Source organism: Rhinolophus hipposideros (assembly GCF_964194185.1).
Source record: "Rhinolophus hipposideros genome assembly, chromosome: 15".
NCBI classification, from domain to species: Eukaryota; Metazoa; Chordata; class Mammalia; order Chiroptera; family Rhinolophidae; genus Rhinolophus; species Rhinolophus hipposideros.
In genome coordinates, this window is record NC_138061.1 from 14,237,225 (window position 1) to 14,261,398 (window position 24,174).

Genomic DNA, 24,174 nt, shown 5'->3' on the forward strand with positions numbered 1-24,174 from the left:
ATTTTCTTCGCAAAATAGAAAGCTTCTGCTTGTCAGAAATCGATCCTGGAACACTGTACTACAAATGAAAGGGGTAGCCTTTGTTCATTGATTCATGTAATTTTTTTTTTTAAAAAGAAGATCTACATGTGTTCCTACTGTAGGCAAAATACCAGGAGTCTTGGCGTAATCTCCGTGCTCAAGGCTACAAGCTGACAATAGACGCTCTACCCTTCCAGGCGGCTCGGGTCTCTGGAGATATAGCCAGTGATGTGAGTGGAATGATACGACCTTCCATCTTGCCTAATTTCTGTTAACTTCATGTAAAACAATGTCTACAGCTGATTTTCCTGAATTAAAGCAAATCTATCACCATGTGAGACAGGATGTCACCTGCAGAATATATTAGTTATGAATGAGATTCTTTGATGGAGGGAGGGAAAGAAAGCTTTTATTAATGAGAAGCTAAATTCAGGCAGAGGCGTCCAGCAGGAAGGGGATTAGATTTGTCTAGTTGCTGTGCCTCGGCCACCACCCCCTGTAACGTGTAAACTGCCTATTGTCTAACTCCATTGTAATACAGCCCTAACACATCTCCCTCTGGCTCTCTGTAGTTTCACACGTTGGTATTAGGATTTGGCTGCTGTGTTTTAGCCACTCTGTTGATAGCAGCCATAGCTTTGGGACATGAAGGTGACTTTCTCTTTCCCACAAACAAATCACAGAAAATGTGGACTTCAAATAAATGGATCTTGTCTTTTGGGTTTAATGTTTTGCCAGGTGTGCATGGATAAGGCACACGTTTCTCTTTTACCCTTTTTGATAAATTCCTTTTGGCCACAGGACACATAAAGGGGTGTGGGGCCCTTACTTCAGTTCTGAGGATCTGGTTGTAATTAGAAAGGAGGAATGGAGGGATGTTTTAATTGTTCATCCCCCAGGAGGAAGCGTGCTCTCACGCGAACCTCACTGTGGTTTTTCTTCTAATCATCACCTCCTAGTGTAAGAACAGGTGATTTTTCTAGGGTCTATGATGAAAACGCACAGATGGAATTCAAACAGGCTGAGTGCCAGCCCTTGATTGGCTGGTCTTCCTCCTTCCAGTTTCTCTACAGACATGACTTTGTGAAGGAGCGAGGGAGGCTGATCGGCGCCCGGAGTGTAAACGATGACCGCCGGCTCCAGCACTGCCAGCGGATGGGCCAGCTGCAGAGCGGGCACCAGTACAGGCGGGAGGCGGTGGGCAGCCAGGCTCGGTGCCACCTGCCCATGGACATGGTGCCCCTGGTCCACGCCAGGAAGGCCCAGGCCCTGGCCAGCGACTATGACTACCGGACACGGTGCCACGAGTTCACGGCTCTGCCTGAAGACCTGAAGATGGCGTGGGCCAAGAAAGCTCACGCCCTGCAGAGTGAGGTAGGGGGAGCCTTGCGATTCACACTTTTCTTCAGCCCCCAACCTTCCTTCCCACCGAGGCTGGGTGTAAATCTCTGCTTCATCCTTAACTTTTCAGACACCGACCTGCCCCACCCCCCCGCCCTGCAACAGTGACTTGCTCGGTCTGTGTTGTCTGGGTTGGAATCAATCCATCGTTCAACAAATATTTATTGAGCAGCTACTATGCACCATGCGTTATTCTTGGTGCTGATGATACAGCAGTCAACAAAAGAGTCAGAAGAACTCCTGTGCTTCCATTAAATAGGAAGGAGATAAAATATGATAAATAAAATGTTTAGTGTGTCAGAGGGTGGTACCTGCTATGGAGAGCAGCAAAGCGGGGCAGTGATGATGATAGGAGGAGAGTAATCGCGCTATAGCTGACACTTACTGACTGCTTCATGTTACTGTAGCCCTTGCGGTAGTGCTGGGAGATGGGGACAGTTGTTACTTCTGTTTTAAAGATGAGGTTATGTGGGAGGTGCCGAGGCAGAACTACTGGCTCCAGAACCCACACTGCGCAACGTCCTGCTCTTCCAGAATGAGCTCACGGCAGGGAAGCCATGCTTTCTACAGCTCAGATGTCAACACTGAGGCCCAGAAAGACGAGGTCCTCCCCTGAGCAAGGGCACCAAGCAAGGTGGTGGGTAAACCAGCCCTGCCCAGGTTGCAGTGGAAGGTTCTGGAGTCAGCCCCTCTAGTCAGTCCCTTGCCCCCTCCAAGACTCGTTTTCCTCAGCTGGGATGTGGTAATGACGATAATGTGTGGTCCACACTTACGGGCTACGCACACGTCGTCTCTCTAGTCCCCATGGCATGCCCACAAGGGAGGCACGCTCCTTCTAGAGTGTGACCCACAGAACTGTTGTCACATTAACCCTCATCATCCATATCGGGGTTTCTCAACTCTGCCATCTTTGACATTTGGGCTGGATAATTCTTTGTCATCGGGGTCTGTCCTGTGTATCACAGCATTCTGGACTCTACCCACTAGATACCAAGAGCACCCCATCCCCCACAGTGTGACAATCAAAAAATGTCTTAAAAATATCGCCAAATGTGGCTGCAGGACAAAAGTGCACCCACATGAGAATCCAGCTCTCCTTTAAGAACTGTTCTATATGAAGCCCTCAGCAGCGTGCCCATCCATAGAGACACGCCAGTGGCGCTAACTGGGGTTGTTTTGTTTCGTTTTGTTTTGTTTTGGTTAGAAGAGCTAAATAATATTTTATTGTGGAGATCTATTCTGCGTACTGTAGAATGTTTGGTGACTTTTTTATTTTTATATTTTTTCATGAGTGTCTTTTTTTATTATATTAGTCTCAGGTGTACAAAATGTCAACCGTAATTAAATATGTATGTGTATGTGTATATCACACACCATATATATATACATAGTCACAGGAGTGCTAGCTGTTTGAACTATGTTCTCTGCACCAAGCCTTCCGATTCTGCCTCACCCTCAGGCAGTGACTGCCCTTTATTTATGGCACAGGCAGAGTATGGTGAACACATAATCGATGATTAATTATGATACAATGATTGAACAAATTTAATGACCATCTCATTACTATTGCCACCTTCGCTGTTTGCCGTTAAGGCTAATAGAGCAGGGTGAGTTCATCGGGCCGCACACAGGGCATGTGGTTGCTGACATGCAATGCACGGTCCACTTAGAAAGGCGGTCCTGCCGCCCCCAAGAGTAGCTCCAAGCACGACTCCGGTGCTCTTGTTAATGGCTTGTTCTGGGGGGGAGTGAATCCTTCTGGGACAGGACAGGCCCCTGAGGAAGACACAGAGGCCACCCGGGAGAGGGTTGGGGGACAAACCTGGGAGCCCAAGGATGTGTGTTGGAAGCCCAACCTTGTCACTTACTAGCTGTGGGTCCTTGAGAAGTCTCTGTATTTTCTAGGCCCCCATTTCTCCATCAGAAAAGCAAAGAGTTTCAATTTGATTGGTGATCTCAGGCTTCACTGGTATATGGTTGGAAAATGGTGGCGTCAACATAATGTCAGGTTTTTATTTTACTAAGTAAGGAAAAAGAAAATAAAACTAAACACTACCTCAAGTACCATTTATATCACTGTTATTTCTGAAAAGAAAGGCTATTTTAATACAAAAAACAAGTGAGAAAAAAGTCTGAAAAGCAGAATCCTTCCCAAGAAATGGTAGTTGGCAAACTGAGGCTAACATTTTACGAAACAAGATATGTATTAAAATTTTGAGTGCTGAGAAATTATAGCTTAATTTTTAAATTACCGTAGTATGCCTTATGCACCGTTTCTGAAACTTCAAGTTTGTTGATTTGGGGGTCTGGATTCCAATATGCTGTGACCAGTAGACCCCACCATGTATGGAACACTTCCTCTGGGCCAGGCATTTGTTTAAATATTTTGCACCAACTATCTCATGTAATATCTGGGCAGGTACTTCCGTTTTTACAGATGCGGCAACAAAGTGATTTATAATCTTAAGTGGCCTGCCCAGGGTCACAAGCTGGCAGGGAAATGACTTGCTCAAGACCAAACAGCATGTACAAAAAATGGTACACTGGGCTCTTGTCTCCTGACTCCCGGTTCAGTGCTCTTTGGCTCCCCCAGGTGACTGGATTAGGAATCCAGGTACTCTGGCTCCTGAGGGCTCTCTTAACAGCTAACTACCAAAGTGGCTTCTCCAGAGGACAGCAGCTGGTGGCCCTTCTGAGACTCTAAACAATCATTGGAACACCACAATTGTTCTGTAGATGGCAACAAGAACCCCTCCTTTGCAGGATGTTGTGTGAACAAAATGAGATCATGAGTCTGAAGCAATGCGCACCCTATGCAGGGTAGTGATTTAAATGATTCTTATCAATATGACACATATACCCTTCCCCCAGCCACCTCCTGGGTGCAACTGTTTACATGATTCCTGTTAGAAATCAGGGACTAAGATCTGCAGCTTGTGCCCTTGCAACACAGTGCTCCAAAATGGGGGTGCCGGGAAACCACGTGTGACTCTGCAGGTGACTTCCAGGCCTTAATATGCGCAAGGAAAAACAGCAAGGCTGCCGCTTGGGGATTCAGTTGGGCAGCTCAAGAAGGTCTCTTATTATCTTAGAATCCTTCGAAACCATCTTTGGGTAGCTGCTTCTTCTTGACTCTTCTCCTCCCTCCCTTTCTTTTATCATGAAGGCTGGGGCAGGCGTGTTGTTTTTAGGGTCTGCGTGAATAGTCAAAGCTGGGCTGGGAGCTGAAATATCAATAGACAATCCATTTATGAGAGAGTCTGAGGCGCAGTCAGATCTTTGGGGAACCTGCATCTTGCTTTCTGACTTACCTGCAATCGTACTGTTCAGCTCAACAAAAGGCAAGTTGAAAGAGCGTTCCCCACTTCATCTTGCTTATGAAAGGAGCAAGGCCAGGCTGTGAAGAGGCCCTGTAGGATTATTCTCTCTAACTTAGAAATTTATCCAATTTTCTCTGTTCTTTATCAGAGTGGAAGGCAAAAGCTTTGCCGGTGTAGACTGAAAGAGCGCGGTCTAAAAAGCCATCGTACTGACATGGGGTTTTGAAACCTGCTCCTGAACCCGACTGATGTGTCTCCATGTGCCAGTTGGAAAGCAGAGTCGGATTTGTACACGGGCGTTACCCAGCAGACAGTAGATCAGAAATGGACTCTCTTTGAGGCCAGCTGTGAGGAACGCTGTGAATCCTGAAATGAAAGAAAACTAAAAAGGCTGAAAAGGCTGATTTCTGGAGCGATATTTTGCGTTACAGCACAGCTTATATCTAAATTAGAGAAATGCTATCAATTTCGTTTAAATCCAAATTTTAGATTTCCCGAGAGAGTCGTTTTCCACCTTTCAAAAGGCCTAATTTCCATAAAGAGAAGAAAGAAAGCATTCATGAAACTGTCTCATCATAGGTAATGGAGGGCAGATCAAGGAATAGTAATAAGATTTAAGGTTTTAGGAGACCCCCCCATCAGACCTATTGTCTTTAAACATCATTTACTGTTTTCTCGCAAGAAAGATGCTGTAGTTTTCGTCTTCTGAGCCCTTAAAAGGAGAAAAATGGGTAAAGCTTAGCCCATTTTTGCAACATGAGCAAATCATGAGTAATGAATGGCTGGAGGAGGGGTTAAACCGAGGCACAGAACGATTAAAATGGCTTACACACTATGAGCCAGTTGTATCTAAGTTTCGTCCAGTTTTTAGAGTCCTGCTATAATTGTCCCGCCATCCCCAATACCACAAAGAAAACACATAATCGAATGTGTAGAGTGGCTTTTGCCCCTGAATGCTCTCGGTGTTTTCATCAGGACATGATTGTTATGACCTTCCCATCACAGAGAGAAACTGAGTCACGTTTTGGTAAAGTGATTTGCTCTGAGTCACAGCAGGTCTGACCCGGAGCTCAGAGACTTTAATCAGCTGAGAGTGTTAAGTGTTTCGATGTGGGTAGCCAGTCAGTCACATTACTGCCGGAATGAAACAAAATCATCAGAGCTGGTCCTCAGGCTTGGGCATGTCTCAGCTCTGTCTTTAAGTGGTCATTCTCATAGGTCATTAACCTGTGCTTCCAATCCTGCCACTCCCCTGGTGCGGCCTTCTTGGATCTTGTGTATGATCCAGTATTTAATTCCTGGCAGAGAGCACAAACTCAGACAATTGGCTTAATGACGTGCTGATGGCGCTCTGAATGAAGATGTTGAAATGTTGTGATGAAGCGTTCTTACGAATGCCCAGCAGGCTCAGGCATGCCCGTGATAAAAGCCAATGCTTTTCTTCCTGCAGTTGCGCTATAAGTCAGACCTGATGGGCATGAAGGGAATAGGATGGCTGGCGCTGAGTTCCCCACAGATTGACAGTGCAAAGAAGGCTGGAGAACTCATCAGTGAGGTACCATCAATCTGTACCATAAATGCAACCTAGCATCTGTTTCCTTCTGAAGAGGGAAACTGCTTATGGGGTGGAGGTCCCAAGAAGGCCCCATGGACGTGGACTCCCAGTGTTTTTCTAGCTTCAATTGTAACCAAATCCCAAAGTGGAACAAGACTTCTCTCCAAATGAATTCACTCGCTGGGGAGTTAAAGACACACTCCAAATTGGGCAGTGAAAAATGGAAGATGCATTAGCAGGTTCTCAAAAGATACCTTATGTACAATTATGATCTAAGCTGGCCCATTATTTTCATGGGGGGTGGGGACAGAATTTGCTACCCATCCACTAAGTTTACTCCAGTGTCCAGGGGTTCTCTGATTCCACATAGTTTTCAAAGTCACACAGTGATCTTTCCGTTAACTGAACTCCCACCGTATTGATGGACTGGGGATTCTTGCCCTGGCATTCTCCTTGCGAGTGGCCCTGCCTTCTGCAGTTTCTTAATAACGGACCTTGCTTGGACAAGGTCCCAGCAGGGCCACATGGATGCTCAATCCTGCCTTCTACTGAATTCCTTGTGATGAGCTCTAGTATTTTGCAGCCCCTTTTTTCAAGAGAGTAAATACCTGTAGAATGTGCTTTGTCACAGAAGTAGCGTGCACCTCTTCTGTATTCTTGTTACGTGCCCACCAAGAAAAGGACTTGTTTTCCAGTAATCTCACTGGCATATTTGGTACTGAGTAGGGAGGGTAAAGCTACATTGGGAAAAAGGCACGATGTTCAACTATTTCGTGGGAATTTTTGTCTTCCTCTTACAGACCAAATACCGCAAAAAACCAGACAGCATCAAGTTCACCTCGGTGGTTGACTCCCCGGACCTGGTTCATGCCAAAAACAGCTACATGCACTGCAATGAGGTGGGTGTTTTCTCATCACCTTTCCCAAGCACCCTGTAGTGGGTAGTGCTGCTCAGTGGTCAGCGCTTAGGACCGGGAGCTCCCGCTAGGATAGATGTGAGTGCACACCTTCTGTCTGCTACCTGGGGGCTCTTAGCCAGTGACTTAATTGCTTCAACCTCAGTCTCCTTATTGGAAAGGCGGGTCAGGGGAGCAACCCTTTCATAAGAGTAAGTGAATTAAATGAGGATTAAATAAGTAAAAGTACTTGAAGCTTTTAGCAAGTATCTGGAACATAATAAGTCCTCCATCAACGCCCCTTGTTATGGCTTGATTCATAATAACAGCAATAACAATCGTAAGCGTTATTGACAACCCCCTTAGCGGACACTGGATCAGATACATCTTTATTGTTGATAGATGGTCATGGAATTATAAGTTTAACCTAACCCAGTTAGAAAAAAAGAACAGCTGTATTAAAAGCTTCTTTCTACTTCACTCTCTATATGGTTTAGCCCCATTTCCTCTCTCCTGTGTTTATTTCAAAGAAAAAGAAGTTAAATATCTTTTCTCTGGAATTGTCAGAGGATTCCGCTCTGCGCACACAGTGACAAAGCTGCACCATTGTCACACAGAGTCCAAATGCTGGGCCGACCATTTCACATTTGGAAAACCCAAATTGAATTTGGGAAAGGATCACAATATTAAATAGTAAATTTTCCTCTCTAAAAATAGGGATGACTCAGACACTTCCTAAAATTGTTTGCAATCCTTAAATCGCTGCTCTCAAAATGGCAGCTAAGATAAAGATTGAGTTTCAAAATTATGTCTTCCGGGGACCCGCGTGGAGTATGAAAATTTTAGTTTTCGGAATACCAATTAAGCTATTTTATAAGAAAAGACTAAGTGGCTGTGTGTCTTCTTCTTAATGTTAGATAACAAAGGCAGAGAGGCCTCTTGTTACTAGTAAAAAGCTTAAACACTGCTCAGTTGCCAGGATTCACTGAGGTATCCATACTCCTTGTACTGTTTGTAGAGCACACAGTTGTGAGCAGGTATGTTTGTGGCCCATTTGGAGCATGTCTTGATGACTATTTTAAATAGGGATTATTTAAAAGCAGCCACCCCACCTGGCCCTGGCCTCCCGGGCCCTCCATTAGACGGGGGGCTCTGGAGGGAGGCTGTCCACGTGAGTGCAGGCTGGGCTCTGCTCCTGTGGGGCAGGTGGGCCCTCGAGCGGGGGTGCAGGAGAGGCGATCAGCCCGCTCCTCACCTGTGCTTTCAGCAAGCTCTACCTTGACCATGAGCCTGTCTTACCCGCAGCGCCTGTACAGGTCGGGGGATGCGGAATCTCTGCACAGATACACCCTGATCCCCGACCATCCCGATTTCACCAGAGCCCGCCTCAATGCCCTGCACCTGAGTGATGTAAGTGAACCAGCAGTTCATGAGGGTGTGCCTGTTTCTGTCAAATTACCTGTGCCCAAACTGGATTTTACTTGTTTAAAAAAAAAAAAAAAAAGTCTTAGGAAGGAAGACTTGGAACAAAAAGAATACTGGATTGAGAGTGGGACAAACTGCAGGTGTGACTTTGAGTCACTTTGCTTGCTGGATCTCAGTTTCCTCAGCTGTAAAATGGGGATAGAGCTGGGCTAATAATGCCTGTTCCTTCCAAGTCTACAATTCTGGTCCTGGACATGGCTGCAAAGACCTCAGTGCTGTGCTGGGTTACAGTCGGAGAAGCGGCCCCTGGCCCTGGCAGGGGTACACACCTGCTCTGTTTGTTTCCTGGACACCCCTCCCTAGCCATTCTGAGGGTAACTCTGGAGACAGAGTGGCTCTATCTCACCTGGCATTTTGGAAAGATGCTACAATTGTGGCCCATCGGGTCTAAATACAATTTGTTCCTTTGTGCGCTGTGCTGTGGCCTCCAACACTTCAGTTTCCCTTGGATGTGTGCCCTTTGCGTGCATAACCAAGATGCTGTTTCCTAAACCCAGGCTTGTTGTTAGCAGGGGTTGGAGGCCCCTGGTTGTAATAGAATAGGCGGCTGCTCAGCCAGCAAAGCTGTGATCCTGGGATAACAGGTAGCCAGGCGGCAGAATCAAAAGATGCTGTCAGATCAGAATAACACGGGCTGAGTGTGTCAGCCTGGGGCTGCGTGGGGCCTCCCAGAGTCGGCCATTCTTCCCTCCCTGGCCTGGCCATTGTGTCCTGGGGCTCCGTGCAGATCAGCAGCTGCTACCGTTCACCCCAGAGGTGGCTGCCTCGCAGGGGATGGCGGGAAGCTCCTTCTAGTTAGCGTGTGTATTAGTTTGTTGCGTTTGTAAAGCCCTGTGGGATCCCACGCAGTGAATGCGACGGTGCTTTGTAAATATGAGTTATTATGACCATTTGAGGCTTTTGAGGGATGTGCGAGGGATAATTTTAGAACAGCAGCTCTGGTGGGCTGACCTCCCTCTGGGGAAGCGGGACCTCCCCCTCAGCAGAGCTCGGACAAAACATCCGCCTCATTAATGCTTCAAGGATGGGGGGAAGGCCAGCCCTCCATGTGAGGAGCTACTGGAGGCCCCACACAGCCCTGGAAACTAGGATAAAGCTGCCCGTCCATGTGGGGCCCAGCCTCAGGAGGACCGCCACCTGAGCGGGGGACACAAGCATCTCTCCTGTCACAAGAGACGCCGGCCTGTAGAGTCCTGGAGCTGAAATTAGCCACCAGGGCATGCAGAAGTGGAGAACTCATGAACCTCTTTTGAAAGAGCAGTTCTTTGGGGCGTGTAGAATACCCACAATTGGATCAAGTGCTCTGCGAGAAGGAAGTGGAGGGAAAGTGACCTTCCTGGGCAAAGAAAGCCATTGAGATGTGTCAGGCAGCCGAAATAACTAAAAATCAAATGACTCTAATGTGTGAGGATGAGGACAAAACTGTGCCCACTGTGATAAAGAAGAGGAATGCCCAGGGTTCCAAATCAAAGAGCCTGCGGAATCTAAAGACCCCCAGTGGCAAGGCAAAAACCTCAACAGAATAAAACACTCAGGGAGGAAGTGGTGACAATCAAGCAAATAGTATACAGGGAGAAGTGAACAGGAGGAAGGGAGCCAACGCCTTGGGGACAACCCCAATGGCAGCCACGCTCTCTAGTTGACCCTCTGTTACAGGGACTCAGAAGCCGAGGTGCACTGGATACCAAAGAGGGGGTGACATTGTAGTTTGATGCTGCGTAAAATTTGGTGTCTTTCCCTGGTTTGGAGGCGCATATTAGGAAGTCACAACAGTCCCCTGGATCTCCAGGGAATGATAAGGGGGATGACTTTGTTGGCTACTCTAATATTTGTGGGACCCCGCCCCCCCAAAAAAACCCCAGGGAGCACAGTGCTAAAGTAGGTGGTAGATTAGTCGTTTCCTGAGTGCTTCTCCCCTTCCGTGTGGCCCTCAGCCGTGCCCACTAAACTCCACAATAACCCAGTAAATCGAATGCCTTGAGCCCGGTTTGAGATCCATCAATCAGATGATTATCCCAGCGGTTACTGGTTCTGCATTTGAAGGCCCTTGAACATAGTCAGCGTTTGGCGCCTGATTTGCAGTGTTGGAGGCTGGCTTAGAGGCGATTTCATAGGTCAGGGGTGTCCAAACTGCGGCCCGCAGGCCAACTGCAGCCCACAATTCATTGTTAATTGGCCCGCAGCAAATTCCAAAATTATATTTAGTTTACTTAAATAAACCAGGTGAGGCAATACGTACTTCACCTCGAGTGAGTGGCCCGGCTGTTTGTGTATTTTACCGCATATGGCCCTTGGTGAAAAACGTTGAAAAAGGTTTGGACACCCCTGTCACAGGTGAAGGTGGACAGGAGGACATGAAAATGATAAGCTCCACCGTGTTTGGCCCGAGCACTTCATGGTCCCCTCTAGTTCCAGGCCCAGTGCTAGGATGGGTGAGGGCTTCATCTTTTTATCATCACTGCTCCTTTGCTTAATCCCCCCCGCCCCCCTATAGAGCAGAGCCTCAGCCTTGACCTCTATTTCCCAGAGACAAAAGTGAGGTTCTTAAGGGCGCCCTGACCTGCTGTGGCTCAGAATGAGCGGGCCACCGACTCGATCAGGGGCTGTCACTTTGTCATCTGCTGGTGATGTGCCTCTCCTGCGGTCTCCCTTCTCTGTGGCTGAATAAAGGACAGATCCTCCACTGGGATCTCCAGATGATTCCTTTCATGGAACCATTCCCTTATCTTGCAAAAAAAAACCCACAAAAGAAAACTAGCTCCATGAAGGCATGGGAGATTTTGATGCCTCTGCCTGTCTTGTGCGTCTACCCGAGGACTCAGAGGTTATGATTACAGACTCCTGGTGGCTATGTGAGAACAACTTGAAAAGGAAAAAATTGAAAGAGGAAGATGTGAAATACACGGGTCAGGAACTCGGTCAAGTTCTTGACGACCAATTTAATTCAGGTGGAGGTTCTTCCCTCACTCAATGCAGGCACCAAGGTTGCATATGGGCTGCAGCATGCTTCCTAGTAATGGGGTGACATGGTGTCAAAGGTAGCCGAGGGGCCCCCAGGAAGTCAATGGAGCTAATGAACACCTGGCTACCAGGACCCAAGGAACAGCACTTTCAGCAGGTGGGAAGTAGCAGACTTCTTGAACTTTGAGTTCTGGCCTCTATAAACTGCAAATCTGAGGCACTGAAAGTGAATGCAAAACAGGAAGGAGTGGGGGTGGGGGCCTCTGAAACCAACGAGATGTGGCAAAACGGGCCAGGCCCACAGAGCCCACGACCCACAAGAGCAGGGCATGATGCTTAGGTTGGGCTTTGAGCTGAAGCCCTTCCTTCATGGCCAGCGCCACTGATCCCAGAGCTGGGGAGGTCCCCAGGATGGACAAGGGACCATGGACCTTGCCATTCTAGGTACCAACAAGGCAGTGGGTACATGTTTAGGAGCTGCTCCCACGGCAGAACCAACACACGGCAGACATGGAGTTACTCACTTCCTGCTCACTCATGTCTTTGTTTTCATTATCTAGAAAGTCTACCGAAACTCTTGGGAACAGACCCGGGCTGGTGGCTACGACTTTAGGCTGGATGCCATCCCATTCCAGACTGCCCGGGCATCCCGGGAGATTGCCAGTGACGTAAGATCTCATGCTCTCTCTCTCCCTCTATCACTGATAGGTTTTACTCTGGTTTCCCAATTCTGTTGAAAGGCAAACTACCAGGAACTAAAACTGAACAAGTATTTCTCGTGAAAGAAGAATATAGGTTTTACTTTCTAGAATCTTAGCCAGAAATATGGAATTGGGGAGGGTTGTATTTCCACTCCCTCTCTTTTAAAAGAACCACTCATAAAAGTTGCTGTATGTGTTCCTAGAAGTCAATTAACATGTGATTGGTTTGTTGATTTGCCATAAAGGGACGTCTTTTAGCTGAGGTGAAAGGGTTGAAAGGGTTTTTGTTTCCAATTGCATGTGGTGTTACCACATATTAATCTCAGGCAGGAGGACCACATACTGGATTTTGATGGGTTGGAAATTTAAAAAGCAAAACAAAATGAATCCACTTCTTCAGATTGTTTGAGGACCACTGGGCTAGGTCCCTGGAAGCTAGACAGAATCAAAGGAGGAGTGGCTGCTAAGAGAACTGGCATACTTCTCTCCCTGTAGGATTGTGAATTACAGCAGCAATAATGCCAGGAGCCACCACTCAGTGCCGGACATGAAGCTAATTCCCCATTTCATTGAATTTTCTCAATGGGGTGGAGGTTTATTCTCCCATTGTATTAGATGAGCAAATTGAGGCTCAGAGAGACTCAGCAACTGGCCCAAGAACACACAGCTAGAAGGTAGCAGAGGGAGATACAGATACCAGGGCTACTAGAATCCAAAGCTGTGCCCTACACCCACTGTTGAACTTCCTGCCGAGAATCCTGTGGGCTGGCTCCCGGGGGAAAGGGGAGCACCCATGCCCCATCTCTGCACTTCTGACCTGCAGTTTCGGTACAAAGAAGCCTTCCTACGGGACCGGGGCCTGCAGATTGGGTACCGCAGCATCAATGATGACCCAAGGATGAGGCACTTCCTCAGTGTCGGCAAACTCCAGAGTGACAATGAGTACAAGAAGGATTTTGCAAAGAGTCGGTCCCAGTTCCACAGCCGCCCAGACCAGCCCGGCTTCCTCCAGGCCAAGAGGAGCCAGCAGCTGGCCAGCGACGTGTGTTACAGGCAGCCTCTGCCCCAGCCCACCTGTGACCCTGAGCAGCTGGGCCTGAAGCATGCACAGAAGGCTCACCGGCTGCAGAGTGACGTAAGCTACACTCACCTGCCTGGCCAAGGCCCTTCCTCTGGTGCCTCCTCAGAAGAGATGGCCGTAATCCCACATTCACGTTACCCCTGGGAGGAGCCAGGCTGAGAGAGAATCCAGGACACTTACTACTTTAGTTCTAGAAGAAATCATAACAATAGTTGCTATTTATCGAGTCCTTACTGTGAGCCAGGCTCTGTGGCAAATGCTTTCCAAGCATTGTGTATGTGGCCCTCACAACAACCCTGTTATTGGCCCATTTTACAGATGAGGGACGTGAGGCTTAGAGAGGTTAAGTAACTTACTCAAGATTACACAGCAAATGAGTAGCAGACCTGGGATACAAACCCCATCTGATTTGATGGGAGACCCCAAACTCTTGATTGCTATGCCACATTGTTTCCAAGGGATCTTAGCAATTACCTAACCAGCGCTTGTGCTTTTCTCTTTGGGGGGAGCAGAACCCCAGAGATGGGAATTCACTGCCCTGAGGCCACAGTTAAGGTAGGAGCTCAGGCTTGAACTAGGTCTCCCTACCCAGCACTTCCATTGTGGTTCCCATCACTTGAATAGAAAGACACAAGGGACAGTGACATGCTGACCGGGCTCACAGCACATGGGGTCTTCAAGGTCAGAGAGTTCCTGCTTTAGATGAGTTTGTTCCCCATTGCCCTAGCTTTTCTAACAATACGTTGTCCATGTCACAGCCACCTCTAAGCCTATCCACCCTGTGGCCAAATCATCCCTAACCCTGCTGGCTTATTCATCTTGCTTCCCTCTTTCTCCCAAGGTCAAGTACAAATCAGACTTGAACCTGACCAGAGGTATTGGCTGGACCCCTCCTGGCTCCTACAAAGTGGAAATGGCTCGGCGGGCTGCAGAACTGGCTAACGCAAGGAGCCGGAGTCTCCAGGGGGCTTATGTAAGTAGCAAGCTGCAAACCTGTTCTGGCTTGCAGGGGCATGGGGAACGGAGAACTCATTGTGTCTTTTCAAACTTTATTTTTGGCCAAAGATCAGCTGGCTCGAAAGAAGTGTGAAATGCAGCTCGAGCAAGGCGCCTAATTTCATGGGTCTGAGATGACCAGGCGAATGACATGCGGGTTAAACTTCCTGCAGGGTTTTCTCTGAAGTCACAGCCATTAGTTGGGCAGAGACAAACCTGCCGAGGTTACATCAATCCTGGGCCACGGCAGCGCAGGCTGGGCTGCCTGCTTGCTCATTACACTTGCAGAAAGGGTCAGAGACTTGCTGGCTACAACAGTCTGGGTTTTGAACTCTGCTTTGTTCAGAAGAAAGGCGTCTGCGTCTAAATGAGAGATTGGTTTTGCTTCTTTCTCATTCTTGCCTGGAGGGTCCTTTTTCTGGGGAAGGGTGGAGGAGGGGCAAGGAAGGGGAGAGTGAACATTTTAAATGCTCCCAGGCATCTCAGACAGCTTGTCCTTGGATGGGGGGTGGGGGGGTGGAGCAGGGTGGGAGCTTCATTTTGACTCAGGGAGGTATGTTTGATTTCTGCAGGGGGGGCCAGAGGTTGTGCAGACTGGAGATAATCAGAGGGAGGATGTGTACCCAGATACCACTGAGATTCTACACGTCAAAAGGAGGAAGGCTCTGCTGCTGTGAGCAAGTGGTGTGCAGCCAGGATTCTCGAGAGAGAAGCTGGAGAGGAAAGTTGCACACCAGAGACACGGTTAGATGGCTTCAGCGTGAGCGAGCTGTAAAAATGGCCTCCCAGCCCATCCCCTGATCTGCCTTTATTCAAATAACAACTCTGTGAAAGCAGATGCAGAATGCTGTATTTGGGGTCCTCTGTCTAATACCTAGAAGTGGACGGCTGGTTCTGTTGTGTACTTTGAAGGTCTGGGCTGAGGAATAAAGATATCAAGGTAACTTCCACTGATGCTGGTGTTCTGAAATCCCACATTTGCAAATGTCCGAGGTGGAGGCAGTCACTGAACACTGATTTCCTAGAAGATACAATAGTTTGAAGGGAAGCAAACATAATATATTTGGGGTTGATTCTGTCGTTCCTTGGGTGACTAGGAGGGAGCCTGACATGGTGGAGATCCTGGTCCAGGACGCCCCAGGCCGGGCAGCCGTTGTGTCTGTGTAGAGCATGGACACTTCACTGCATGGCCACCTGGAGACTCCAGGGGGGTGTCTGCTGCTGCCCACAAAGCCTTGCCTTGTGTGGGTGCTGAGGAGGACGGGCTCTGGAGTTTAGAAGACACCTTAGAAGCTAGGCTGTCTGCATGGTGGCTTTGATCCAGTTCAGGAATTTGGTGACTTGGGTATAGACCCCTGGCTTCTTCCCACATTCCAGCCCCCAGCTCACTATCCCATACACATAGTAGGTGCCATTCTTCTCACAGGTCAGAGGGCCTCCGGAGTCACCCTAAGGGAAAAAGACACGGGAGTTCAGCTCTGTGAGTCAGAACACATTCGGAAACAACCCCACCTCCTACGAGGAGATGGCAGCGGGTGTTGGGGTGGAAAGCGGTGATAAGACGCCTCCTGTGACTCATGGCTCTGAGGGGAGAGAAGCAAATACCAACCCATGTCCCTGAGTCAGTGAGGGCTTGGTAGAGAAGCCACAGGCCTGGGGCCATAGCGCCACAGTCACACCCCGACTTTCTGACCCAGTCGCGACTTTTGGTAACACAGGGATCAGTGCTGCCAGTTCTCAGGGACCCTCGGCTTCTCAATCTGGCAGGGACCTGGGGCTGTGCCCTATTTGGATAGAGCCCTTCCAGGACCCAGAGACACACACAGGATGGGGAGGGTGGGACTGAGAGGCAGCCTGGCTTCGATGTTTAGCATGGTCTGTGGGGTTAGATCTCTGGGCTCCCAATCAGCCCACCACCTGCTAACCAGCTGGGCCTCAGTTTCTCACAGTGTGAACTGGGAAAGCAGCAGAGCTACCCCCTCCCCTCCCAGCGTTCTTGTGAGGACTAATGTTTGTAAGGTACATAGAACAGGCCTGGGTCCCACTAAGCCCCCAGTTAAAGTGCTGAGGAGGAGGACAGTGAGAATGGAAGCTCACTATTGCTTATGCACCTCGACTGATAGCATTTGTAACCAGTTCTCTCTTCTAATCTTAGCCACCACCTTGTGATCGTACGGACACATTGTTTCCATCTTGTAGATTAGCACCTGAGGTTGGAGAATTAGTTAGGTGCAGTGGACTAAATGTTTGTGTCTCCCCCAAATTCATATGTTGGAGGCTAACCCCTGATGTGATGGTATTAGAGGGTGGGGCCTTTGGGAGGTAATTAGGTCCTGAGGGTGAAGCCCTCATGCACGGGATTAGTGTCCTTCTAAAAGGGGCCCCAGAGAGCTCGTTCTCTCTCCCCACCAAGCAGTGAAGACACAAGCAGTCAACAGTCTGCGACCTGAAAGGGGTTCTCAGTAGAACTGACCTCAGACTTCCATCCTCGAGAACTGTGAGAGATACATTTCTGTTGTTTAAGGCCCCTGGCCTACAGTAATTGTAGCAGCCCAAGATGACTGAGCCATTTGGTGATTGATGAATGTCATAAAGTAAAGGACAGAACCAGGTTTTAAACCCACGACTGTGTTTCCAAAGCCTGCAAGTGAAGCCCTGGAATTACTAGGGAACTGAAGAAGCTGCTTTCTTACTCATCTTCCAGGGGTTCTGAGCAAATCTCACCTCTCTGCCCATGTCTCTCCTTTCAATCAGTGGATATTGGTGGCCCCTTGGGAAGGGACAGAGGGTCATGGTAGGGCTAGAACCTAGAGGGAGTGGCTGTGATTCCCCATCCCAAAGTGGGCTCAAGGCCAGCAAGTTATCGTTGGGTCACTTTGTGGGGAGAAGTTAGAAACTGAATGTGGCCATGCTGGGGTTTCTGAGGACAATAAGCAGGAGATTCTACATTAAGTGTTTCTTGGAGCCTGGGAAGGGCATTTCCTGTGTGACGTGACCTCTATGGGGAGAGAGACCACGAGGAGTGGTCTTTGATTTAGGGCAGGGGCTTGAGGTCACTTCAGTACCAAGAGATAAAGCCACCACCATTCCCTCTCCAGGCACCTGTGAGTCACCACAGGCCTCAGCAGCTTGGGACTCCAAAAAGTCCTAGACTGTGGGGAACGTCAGGCTGGCCCTGTGTCAGCTGTGGCCACAGAGGAGCCACTCAGAGAGGCTTAGCGTGCTAATCAGTCTCTCTCTCTCTCTCTCTCTCTCTCTCTCTCTCTCTCTCTCACACGCACACACGCACACACACACACACACACACACACACACACTTAAATCCCAATACCCCACAATTAGTTAACATTGCAATTTCTCTGGCCCTCTCATGTTTCTCCTTGTAGCCACTGGTCTTCTGGACAGTTCCCAGCCTATTGGGATTTCAGACGTGCTGCTCAGCACTGACGCCAGAGCACCATCTTCACATTGAAACACAGTGAAGCAAAGTAGCAAGGCGTGGGAGTCCCACAGACCCGAGTGGTTCAAATTCCTGCCCTGCCACTGACTCCCCAGGCGCTACAGGCCAGGATAACATCTCCAAGCATCTGTCAAATGGTGATAGCAGCATCCCCTTGACCAGCGTGGTATGAGAATTAAATTAGGCAATGAGGCAAAGGGATCGCTATGGTTATCATGCAGAGTCACCCTGGATGGATGTGGGTTCAGATTTGGCAGAGGGCAGATAAGCCTGCCTGTGCCTGTGCTTTACGGAAGGGGGGCCTCTGCACCTGCCTCTTAGCAGCCTCAGTGCCTAGTTTAAGGTCCTGCCAGCCTCTCCTTCTCCAGGTGCCCTTAGAGTCTCTGACCTGGCAGGAGTCTTTCCCAGGCTTCTGAAGGTTTCCCGCACAAATCATGCTCTCATCAATCATGTGGTTGTACAGCCGGCGGGAGTTGCACAAAGTATTGGTGATCAGCTTGACTTTGGCATCCAGGAGGTGGCGAGACCCCTCCCCTGTGAGACAGAGAAAGGAGGTCACCACTGTGGGGACCAAGGTGGCACCCACCCCACCAGAAGCCAGCAGCGGTAAGAAAAGGGCCAGCAGCTCTGAGCTCAGGAAGGAAGACGTTTTCCAGGACATGGTCAGAGAAGCCTCATCTTTCAAGGCTGGGGGCTCTTCGCCCACAGCCTTCACCATGGCTTGCTGGGCCTTCCGTGATGTGCTGTCACAATGGAGCAGAATCATTGATTCCCTCCTCTGTCACCCCAACTAGACCGGGAGGGCGGGAGGGCAGGGAAGGGGTCTTAAACCCATCTTAAACTTCCCATGCCTAGCAGAGGGAGGGCTGGTACACAGGCAATTCTTAATGATGGATGCATCTCTCTGGTTGATCGTCTAGAGCAGGGGTGTCCAAACTGCGGCCCGCGGGCCAACTGTGGCCCGCGATCCATTGTTAATTGGCCCGCAGCAAATTCCAAAAATATATTTAGTTTACTTAAATAAACCAGGTGAGGCAATACGTACTTCACCTCGAGTGAGTGGCCTGGCTGTTTGTGTATTTTACCACATATGGCCCTTGGTGAAAACGTTGAAAAAAGTTTGGACACCCCTGGTCTAGATGGACTGCTTTCCAGAGCAGACATTTCCTCCCCTGAAGAGCTTCTATTCTGCTCAATCTGCTCCACTCAGTATGCTGATGTTGAAAGGTTTAGATGGACTACAAGGAAGATAGCTACAAAAAGGGTTTCTGGTTAACCCTACATCCAATTAAGCAAAAATCTTCTTTCCGCAAAGCCTTCTGACAAATTTGTATATTACATTTCACTTTCTTTATGAATACAGACCTATTTCAAGGAATTCTTCCTTTCCACTATCAAGGACAAGATTTGTGGGAGAGAGAAATCCATTTGGAGTTTTTGAGAAAGACTTATATAAGATCCGGTCTTATATTAATTTTTGCTCCAAAAGATGCATTAGAGCTGATGGTCTGGCTAGGTCTTATTTTTGGGGAAACACAGTATGTGGAGAGCCCTGATCAAAGCACTGTTGAAGAGGCAAAGATGAATGAGACCTGACCCCCGCCCTCCAGGGGCTAACTTAATGACTATTTCTATAGAAATCTATTATCTCCTATTGGCATGATTCCAAACCTAGGAGGTAAATATGGTTATTGGAAAACTAAAACTCAGCTGTCCAGTGACAAAACCAAGAATCTAACAGATCTGACTCCAAAATTCATCATTTCCCTCTACCACCAATCTACCCTCTTTCCAATCTACCTAGGGAAGGAGAAAGGTCTTCATGAATACAGGATCAATGCTTGATGAAAGTCAAGGATCTAGGGGTACGAGCCAGGGACAGATACGGAGCTCAGGAAACACTCCTTGGAGGTGATGAGATTTAACTAGAGCTTGAGAGATGAGGCAATCTCTTTCGATAATACATTTTGAATATAACACTGATTTCAAGTTCAGAACAGCAGTTGAGTTTGACTCCTTTTACTCTGGTTGAAGTAACTCACCTGAGTCTCAGGAGAATGTTTGGCCAGACTCACCTGTTTCTGTAACACCCCAGCCAGAGATGTGGCATTCGGTCCCAGAGGGAAAGGGACCATCAGGCAAACATACAGTCTTCACATATTTGGATTCCAGAGCACAGTGACCATTCACTGGCTTTAGCTTGAGCAAAGCTAGGTATAGAGAAAAAGGGAAAATGGGTGATGATATCCTCTTTGTCAAAGAAGGATCAGCTTCAGCTTGATCGGAAGGTGGTTGTAACAAAGCCCCACCTCCAATGCCTGAAAAACTTCTTCCTCTGTCATTTCATTCTTTTAAGTTCCACCTGGGGAGGAGTAACATTTCAGGCTGAGAGTAATATCAAGAAATAGTAGTTGAGTTTAAAATTATTCCTAATTCATTTTTTAAAAAACAGCCTTTAGGAGGGGGGAAAAAGATCTTGAGGAAGGAGAAAGAGTAAGAGGTACCATGAATGTGATTGCCTACAGGTGCAAGTAGTGCACGAGGACACATGCACATTATGTCACTTAACACATAGGAAGCTGAGAGTTGTACGCCAGTGTTCCCATTTTATAGACGAACAAACTGAGGCTAAGAGAAGTGAAGCTGGCTAGTAAGTGGGGCAACTAGAATTCAAGGCTGAGCTCTTTCCACAACACAATGTTCCTAGCATCTCTTCCCCTCGATTTAAGAGCTTATACACATTTCTCCACAACACTAGCCTTTAAGAATTAAAAAGCTCTGGAATAAGTGCTCTACGGAGTCTATGACGGACCAAACAGAACCAAACCTCAGCTTTCCGTCAGTAGAGAAATCCACCCAGGACAAGACCCACGGGAGATCCACGCTAGAAGAGACTTGCCAATGTCATTGTGGGGAATCTCATCTCTTTCATTATACTGGCTGTACTTGAATATCTTCTCTACCCCGAAGGTCTGCTCATGGGATTCTGTCTTCTTCAGGTCCTGGTCCCCTAGCACCACTCTTAGATTCTTGGCTTTTATGCTGCAAGGGAAAGAAAGACGGTTAGGAACTAGCCTGGCACTTAAGAGACTGGAGGCAAGCTCTGGCCCTGCTCCTACAGTGTTTCCCGGAAATAAGACCTAACAGGAAAATAAGCCCTAGCATGATTCTTCAGAATGTCATCCCCTGCACATAAGCCCTAATGTGTCTTTGGGAGCGAACCTGAATATGAGCCTCGGTGTTATGTTGGGGGAAACATGGTAGTGAGCTGTGTGATCTTTGACAAATGACCTTCTGCAGCCTTAGCATGGTCTTCTGTAACCATCGTCTGGTTCACAGAACTCTGTGTGTGGTCTAAATGAGATAAGGTGAGGAACCTGCTTTATGAATAGAACAGTTTCTAAATGCAAGCTGTAAATTGAACATATCTCCTGTTTCCTGGGAGACTTCTCATTCCCCATGGGATTTGCTAAAGAGCAGCCAATTAGCATCTTGAACAAATATTCTTGGTAGATGCTGATGTTTGCGTGTTTGACCTCTCTTGAGGAACACCTCCTAGAAACCCTAAAGATATGGCTTAATAACAGGGTGGACTGGAAGCCCTTCAAGCCACCATCAAAACCTGGGCGACGTGGGACCAGCCCTGACCCTGAACTTGGGGGAATCAGAGGAGGTGGTGATTTCTCAGGCTCCCTGGGGGTTCTGACGACTCTGAGTCACACAGGAGTTGTGACTGATGACACCTGACCGGAGAGGTCAGATGGCATCAGAAGGGAGCGTGTTATTTTCTCAGTCCAAATCCCACCTTCCTACTTATTGTCCACAGGACTTAAGGCAGGGTGCAAACCTTCCCAAGACTCAGGGTCCTCCCTCGTTTATAAAACGAGAATAACAATCAGCTCTCTCTGAGCACTTGCTCTGGACGAAGACCTGTGCTAGGCATGGGGGACAGAATAGTTCACAATAGATAAAAATCCCTGTTCTCCCTCAGCGTGTCTTCTGGTAGATAGCTTTGAGAATTAAATGTCACGTAATTCAAAGGTAAGCATTCCAGACATCATAGCTCTTTCCCATCTGGTGTTAAGGAGCCACTCTCTTGCCCTTGGATCTATCTAGATCAGAGCCACTAATCCTGCCAGACGCGCCAAGATGCTGGTCAGATGGGAAGAGGAGAGCACCCCCAGAGACTCAGGTCACCCCGGCCTCTGCTCCCAGCACCTACTCAGCGCAGTGGGCAGCGGTAAGCACCCAGCAAGGGTGGATCAGCGCCCCCCCACAGAAGTGGCCCTGGTGCATGAAGACGCTCAGCGGCTGCGAGGTCTGCAGCGACGCTTGCCATGGGTGCTTGCCCGCTGTGCTCTTAAAGCCTCCATAGATCCTCTTGATTTTCCTGTCTGCTATCTCGGTCTTCCCGCACGAGTCAAACCCCAGAAGCCTGGTCAGGGGCTCTGTGGGGCTCCTCTCTGGGTCGGTAATATCTGTAGGACACAAGAAAGACAAATCACACTGCTCACCCTCCCTCCAGGTCCTCAGAAGGAACTTGTCAGAGGTGTGACACCGAGTCCCTCAGCTTAGCAAGCATTCAGAGCTAAGAGACTGGTGCCCACACGGTGGTCATGTAGTAGTAGGTTCACAATTAACATTTGTTGAATACATTGATTAATACAAAGCAAGTCTGTAGAATTAATGGTGAAGACGTTGCTTTTTCGTTCGTCTTTCAACATGTATACACACACAAAGGTGTGTGTATATGAATATAAATCCATCATGGGTGTGTACTTAGCTATTCATTAATCCACAGATATATTTGGGAGCCTTTTACAGTGTATAGGGAAAGATACCCAGATGAAGTAGAGTGGGGCAAATAAATCATTTGCACAGATAACTGTCATACAAAGGAGAGAGCGATAAGTATTATAAGGGTGGTACCGTGTTCCATTCCAGGGGTCTATAAGGAGGGAGAGATGATACTGCTCTTGGGAGATCACAAAGGACTTCCTGGAGGAAGGGCTCCTTGAGTTAGTTCTCAAGGAATGGTTGAATGTGGACAAGAGCAGATATGGATGGAGTGTTACAGGTAGAGGTGACCATGAGAGCACAGGCGCGGACGTGCAACTGTCCAAGGAGGTAACCCCATTGATCAGGGTAAGAGAGTGCATCATTCTAGATGTGGGTAAAGAGGTGGACCAGGGCGGCCTGACGGGAAGACTGTGAGGCTGAAATTCAGCCCCTGTTGCCTCCTGGGAGGCTATGGGGCCCAGCCAGTGTTTGACCACCATTGTACACCGAGGGCCTGGCATACTCCCTGGCACACAACGAGCAATTGATAAATAATTGCCGAGTGCACTGCCTTGGGGTCAGGAAACGTGAGTTTACACTTGGACCACTGGCCTGAACTGACAAAGGTATCCAGGCCTGCTTAGCATCTCAAGAGGGGAGCAGAGGATCGGGCATTTGGGTTGTCACTGGGATGGGGATTGCTAAAGCAGATGTGGTGGGAGGACGGGGTGTGAGACAGGGCGCCAGGAAAATCTGTCTAAGAATCTGCATCCTCCCCACTACCAGGGCCTCTAGATGGACTTACCTAGGGCTGAGCAGGCTGAGATATCACAGTACTCCCATTTCACCTTTGAATTGTTGACTTTAATGAAACACCAGGGCTTTTTATCTCCATCTGGGTTTCTAAAATATAAAACAAAACAACCCAGGGCCAAGGCTTGGTGAACCCAGTAGACCTCATTAAAGGACCTTTGGGTAAGAGAGTTCTTGTGTACCCCCCGGGACCATATATGGACCCTGGTATATAAAGGCAGTTATAGTTTTTAGCAAAACCTTAACTTCCAATGACCAGAGAGTAGTTCACAAGCCCTGTGATCCATGGGACACAGTAAATGTTTTGTAGGAAAAGAAATGTGATCCCTATTGAAGATCCTTCTTTGTCAAGAAAATGAAATAGCCACAGAAACATGGTGAGAGTAGGGCTCCTCTCCCCCAACCTCCGAATTCCATGCATGGTAACTCTCTAAGGAAGCCTACCAAGGGGGTCACCCCAAAGACGGCTCCATGAAGGGTGAAAGTGGAAGATAACTTCTGCTTTGTGCAAGGGAAATCCTCTTGCTTAATAGAACCAGTTTAAAGCCATACAAAGAACTCCAGCCCCTTATATGTAGATCATGAATGTCCTTGACCTTGGTTAGACAATGAACAGTGACAGGAAGCCAGCAGAATGGTCTGAAGGCAGCAGAAGGGGAGAAAGATAACTCGGCATTATCTTACTCGGGAAAACCTGAACTTCTG

The 24,174-nt window shown here is 48.2% G+C and overlaps 2 protein-coding genes across 6 annotated transcripts in view; one reads left to right on the forward strand and one right to left on the reverse strand.

The window, feature by feature from the left end:
- NRAP (nebulin related anchoring protein) overlaps positions 1 to 15,371 on the forward strand; it is a 69,576-nt gene extending 54,205 nt beyond the window's left edge. For all 5 annotated transcript variants that reach the window (XM_081075197.1, XM_081075199.1, XM_081075198.1 and 2 more), the window contains 9 exons: positions 144 to 251; positions 1,084 to 1,395; positions 6,193 to 6,297; positions 7,098 to 7,196; positions 8,499 to 8,603; positions 12,200 to 12,307; positions 13,164 to 13,475; positions 14,263 to 14,394; positions 14,990 to 15,371. In XM_081075197.1, coding sequence (XP_080931323.1) covers positions 144 to 251; positions 1,084 to 1,395; positions 6,193 to 6,297; positions 7,098 to 7,196; positions 8,499 to 8,603; positions 12,200 to 12,307; positions 13,164 to 13,475; positions 14,263 to 14,394; positions 14,990 to 15,094 — 1,386 coding nt within the window. In that variant the 3' untranslated portion in view covers positions 15,095 to 15,371. The remainder of the gene's footprint in view (positions 1 to 143; positions 252 to 1,083; positions 1,396 to 6,192; positions 6,298 to 7,097; positions 7,197 to 8,498; positions 8,604 to 12,199; positions 12,308 to 13,163; positions 13,476 to 14,262; positions 14,395 to 14,989) is intronic.
- The window catches only part of HABP2 (hyaluronan binding protein 2), a 32,491-nt gene continuing 22,781 nt past the window's right edge, over positions 14,465 to 24,174 (reverse strand). The window contains exons 8-13 of the mRNA XM_081075202.1: positions 23,462 to 23,559; positions 22,100 to 22,355; positions 20,777 to 20,919; positions 19,953 to 20,087; positions 18,266 to 18,411; positions 14,465 to 15,866 (exon numbers count right to left, since the gene is read on the reverse strand). Of these exons, the coding sequence (XP_080931328.1) occupies positions 15,711 to 15,866; positions 18,266 to 18,411; positions 19,953 to 20,087; positions 20,777 to 20,919; positions 22,100 to 22,355; positions 23,462 to 23,559 (934 nt within the window). The 3' untranslated portion in view covers positions 14,465 to 15,710. The remainder of the gene's footprint in view (positions 15,867 to 18,265; positions 18,412 to 19,952; positions 20,088 to 20,776; positions 20,920 to 22,099; positions 22,356 to 23,461; positions 23,560 to 24,174) is intronic.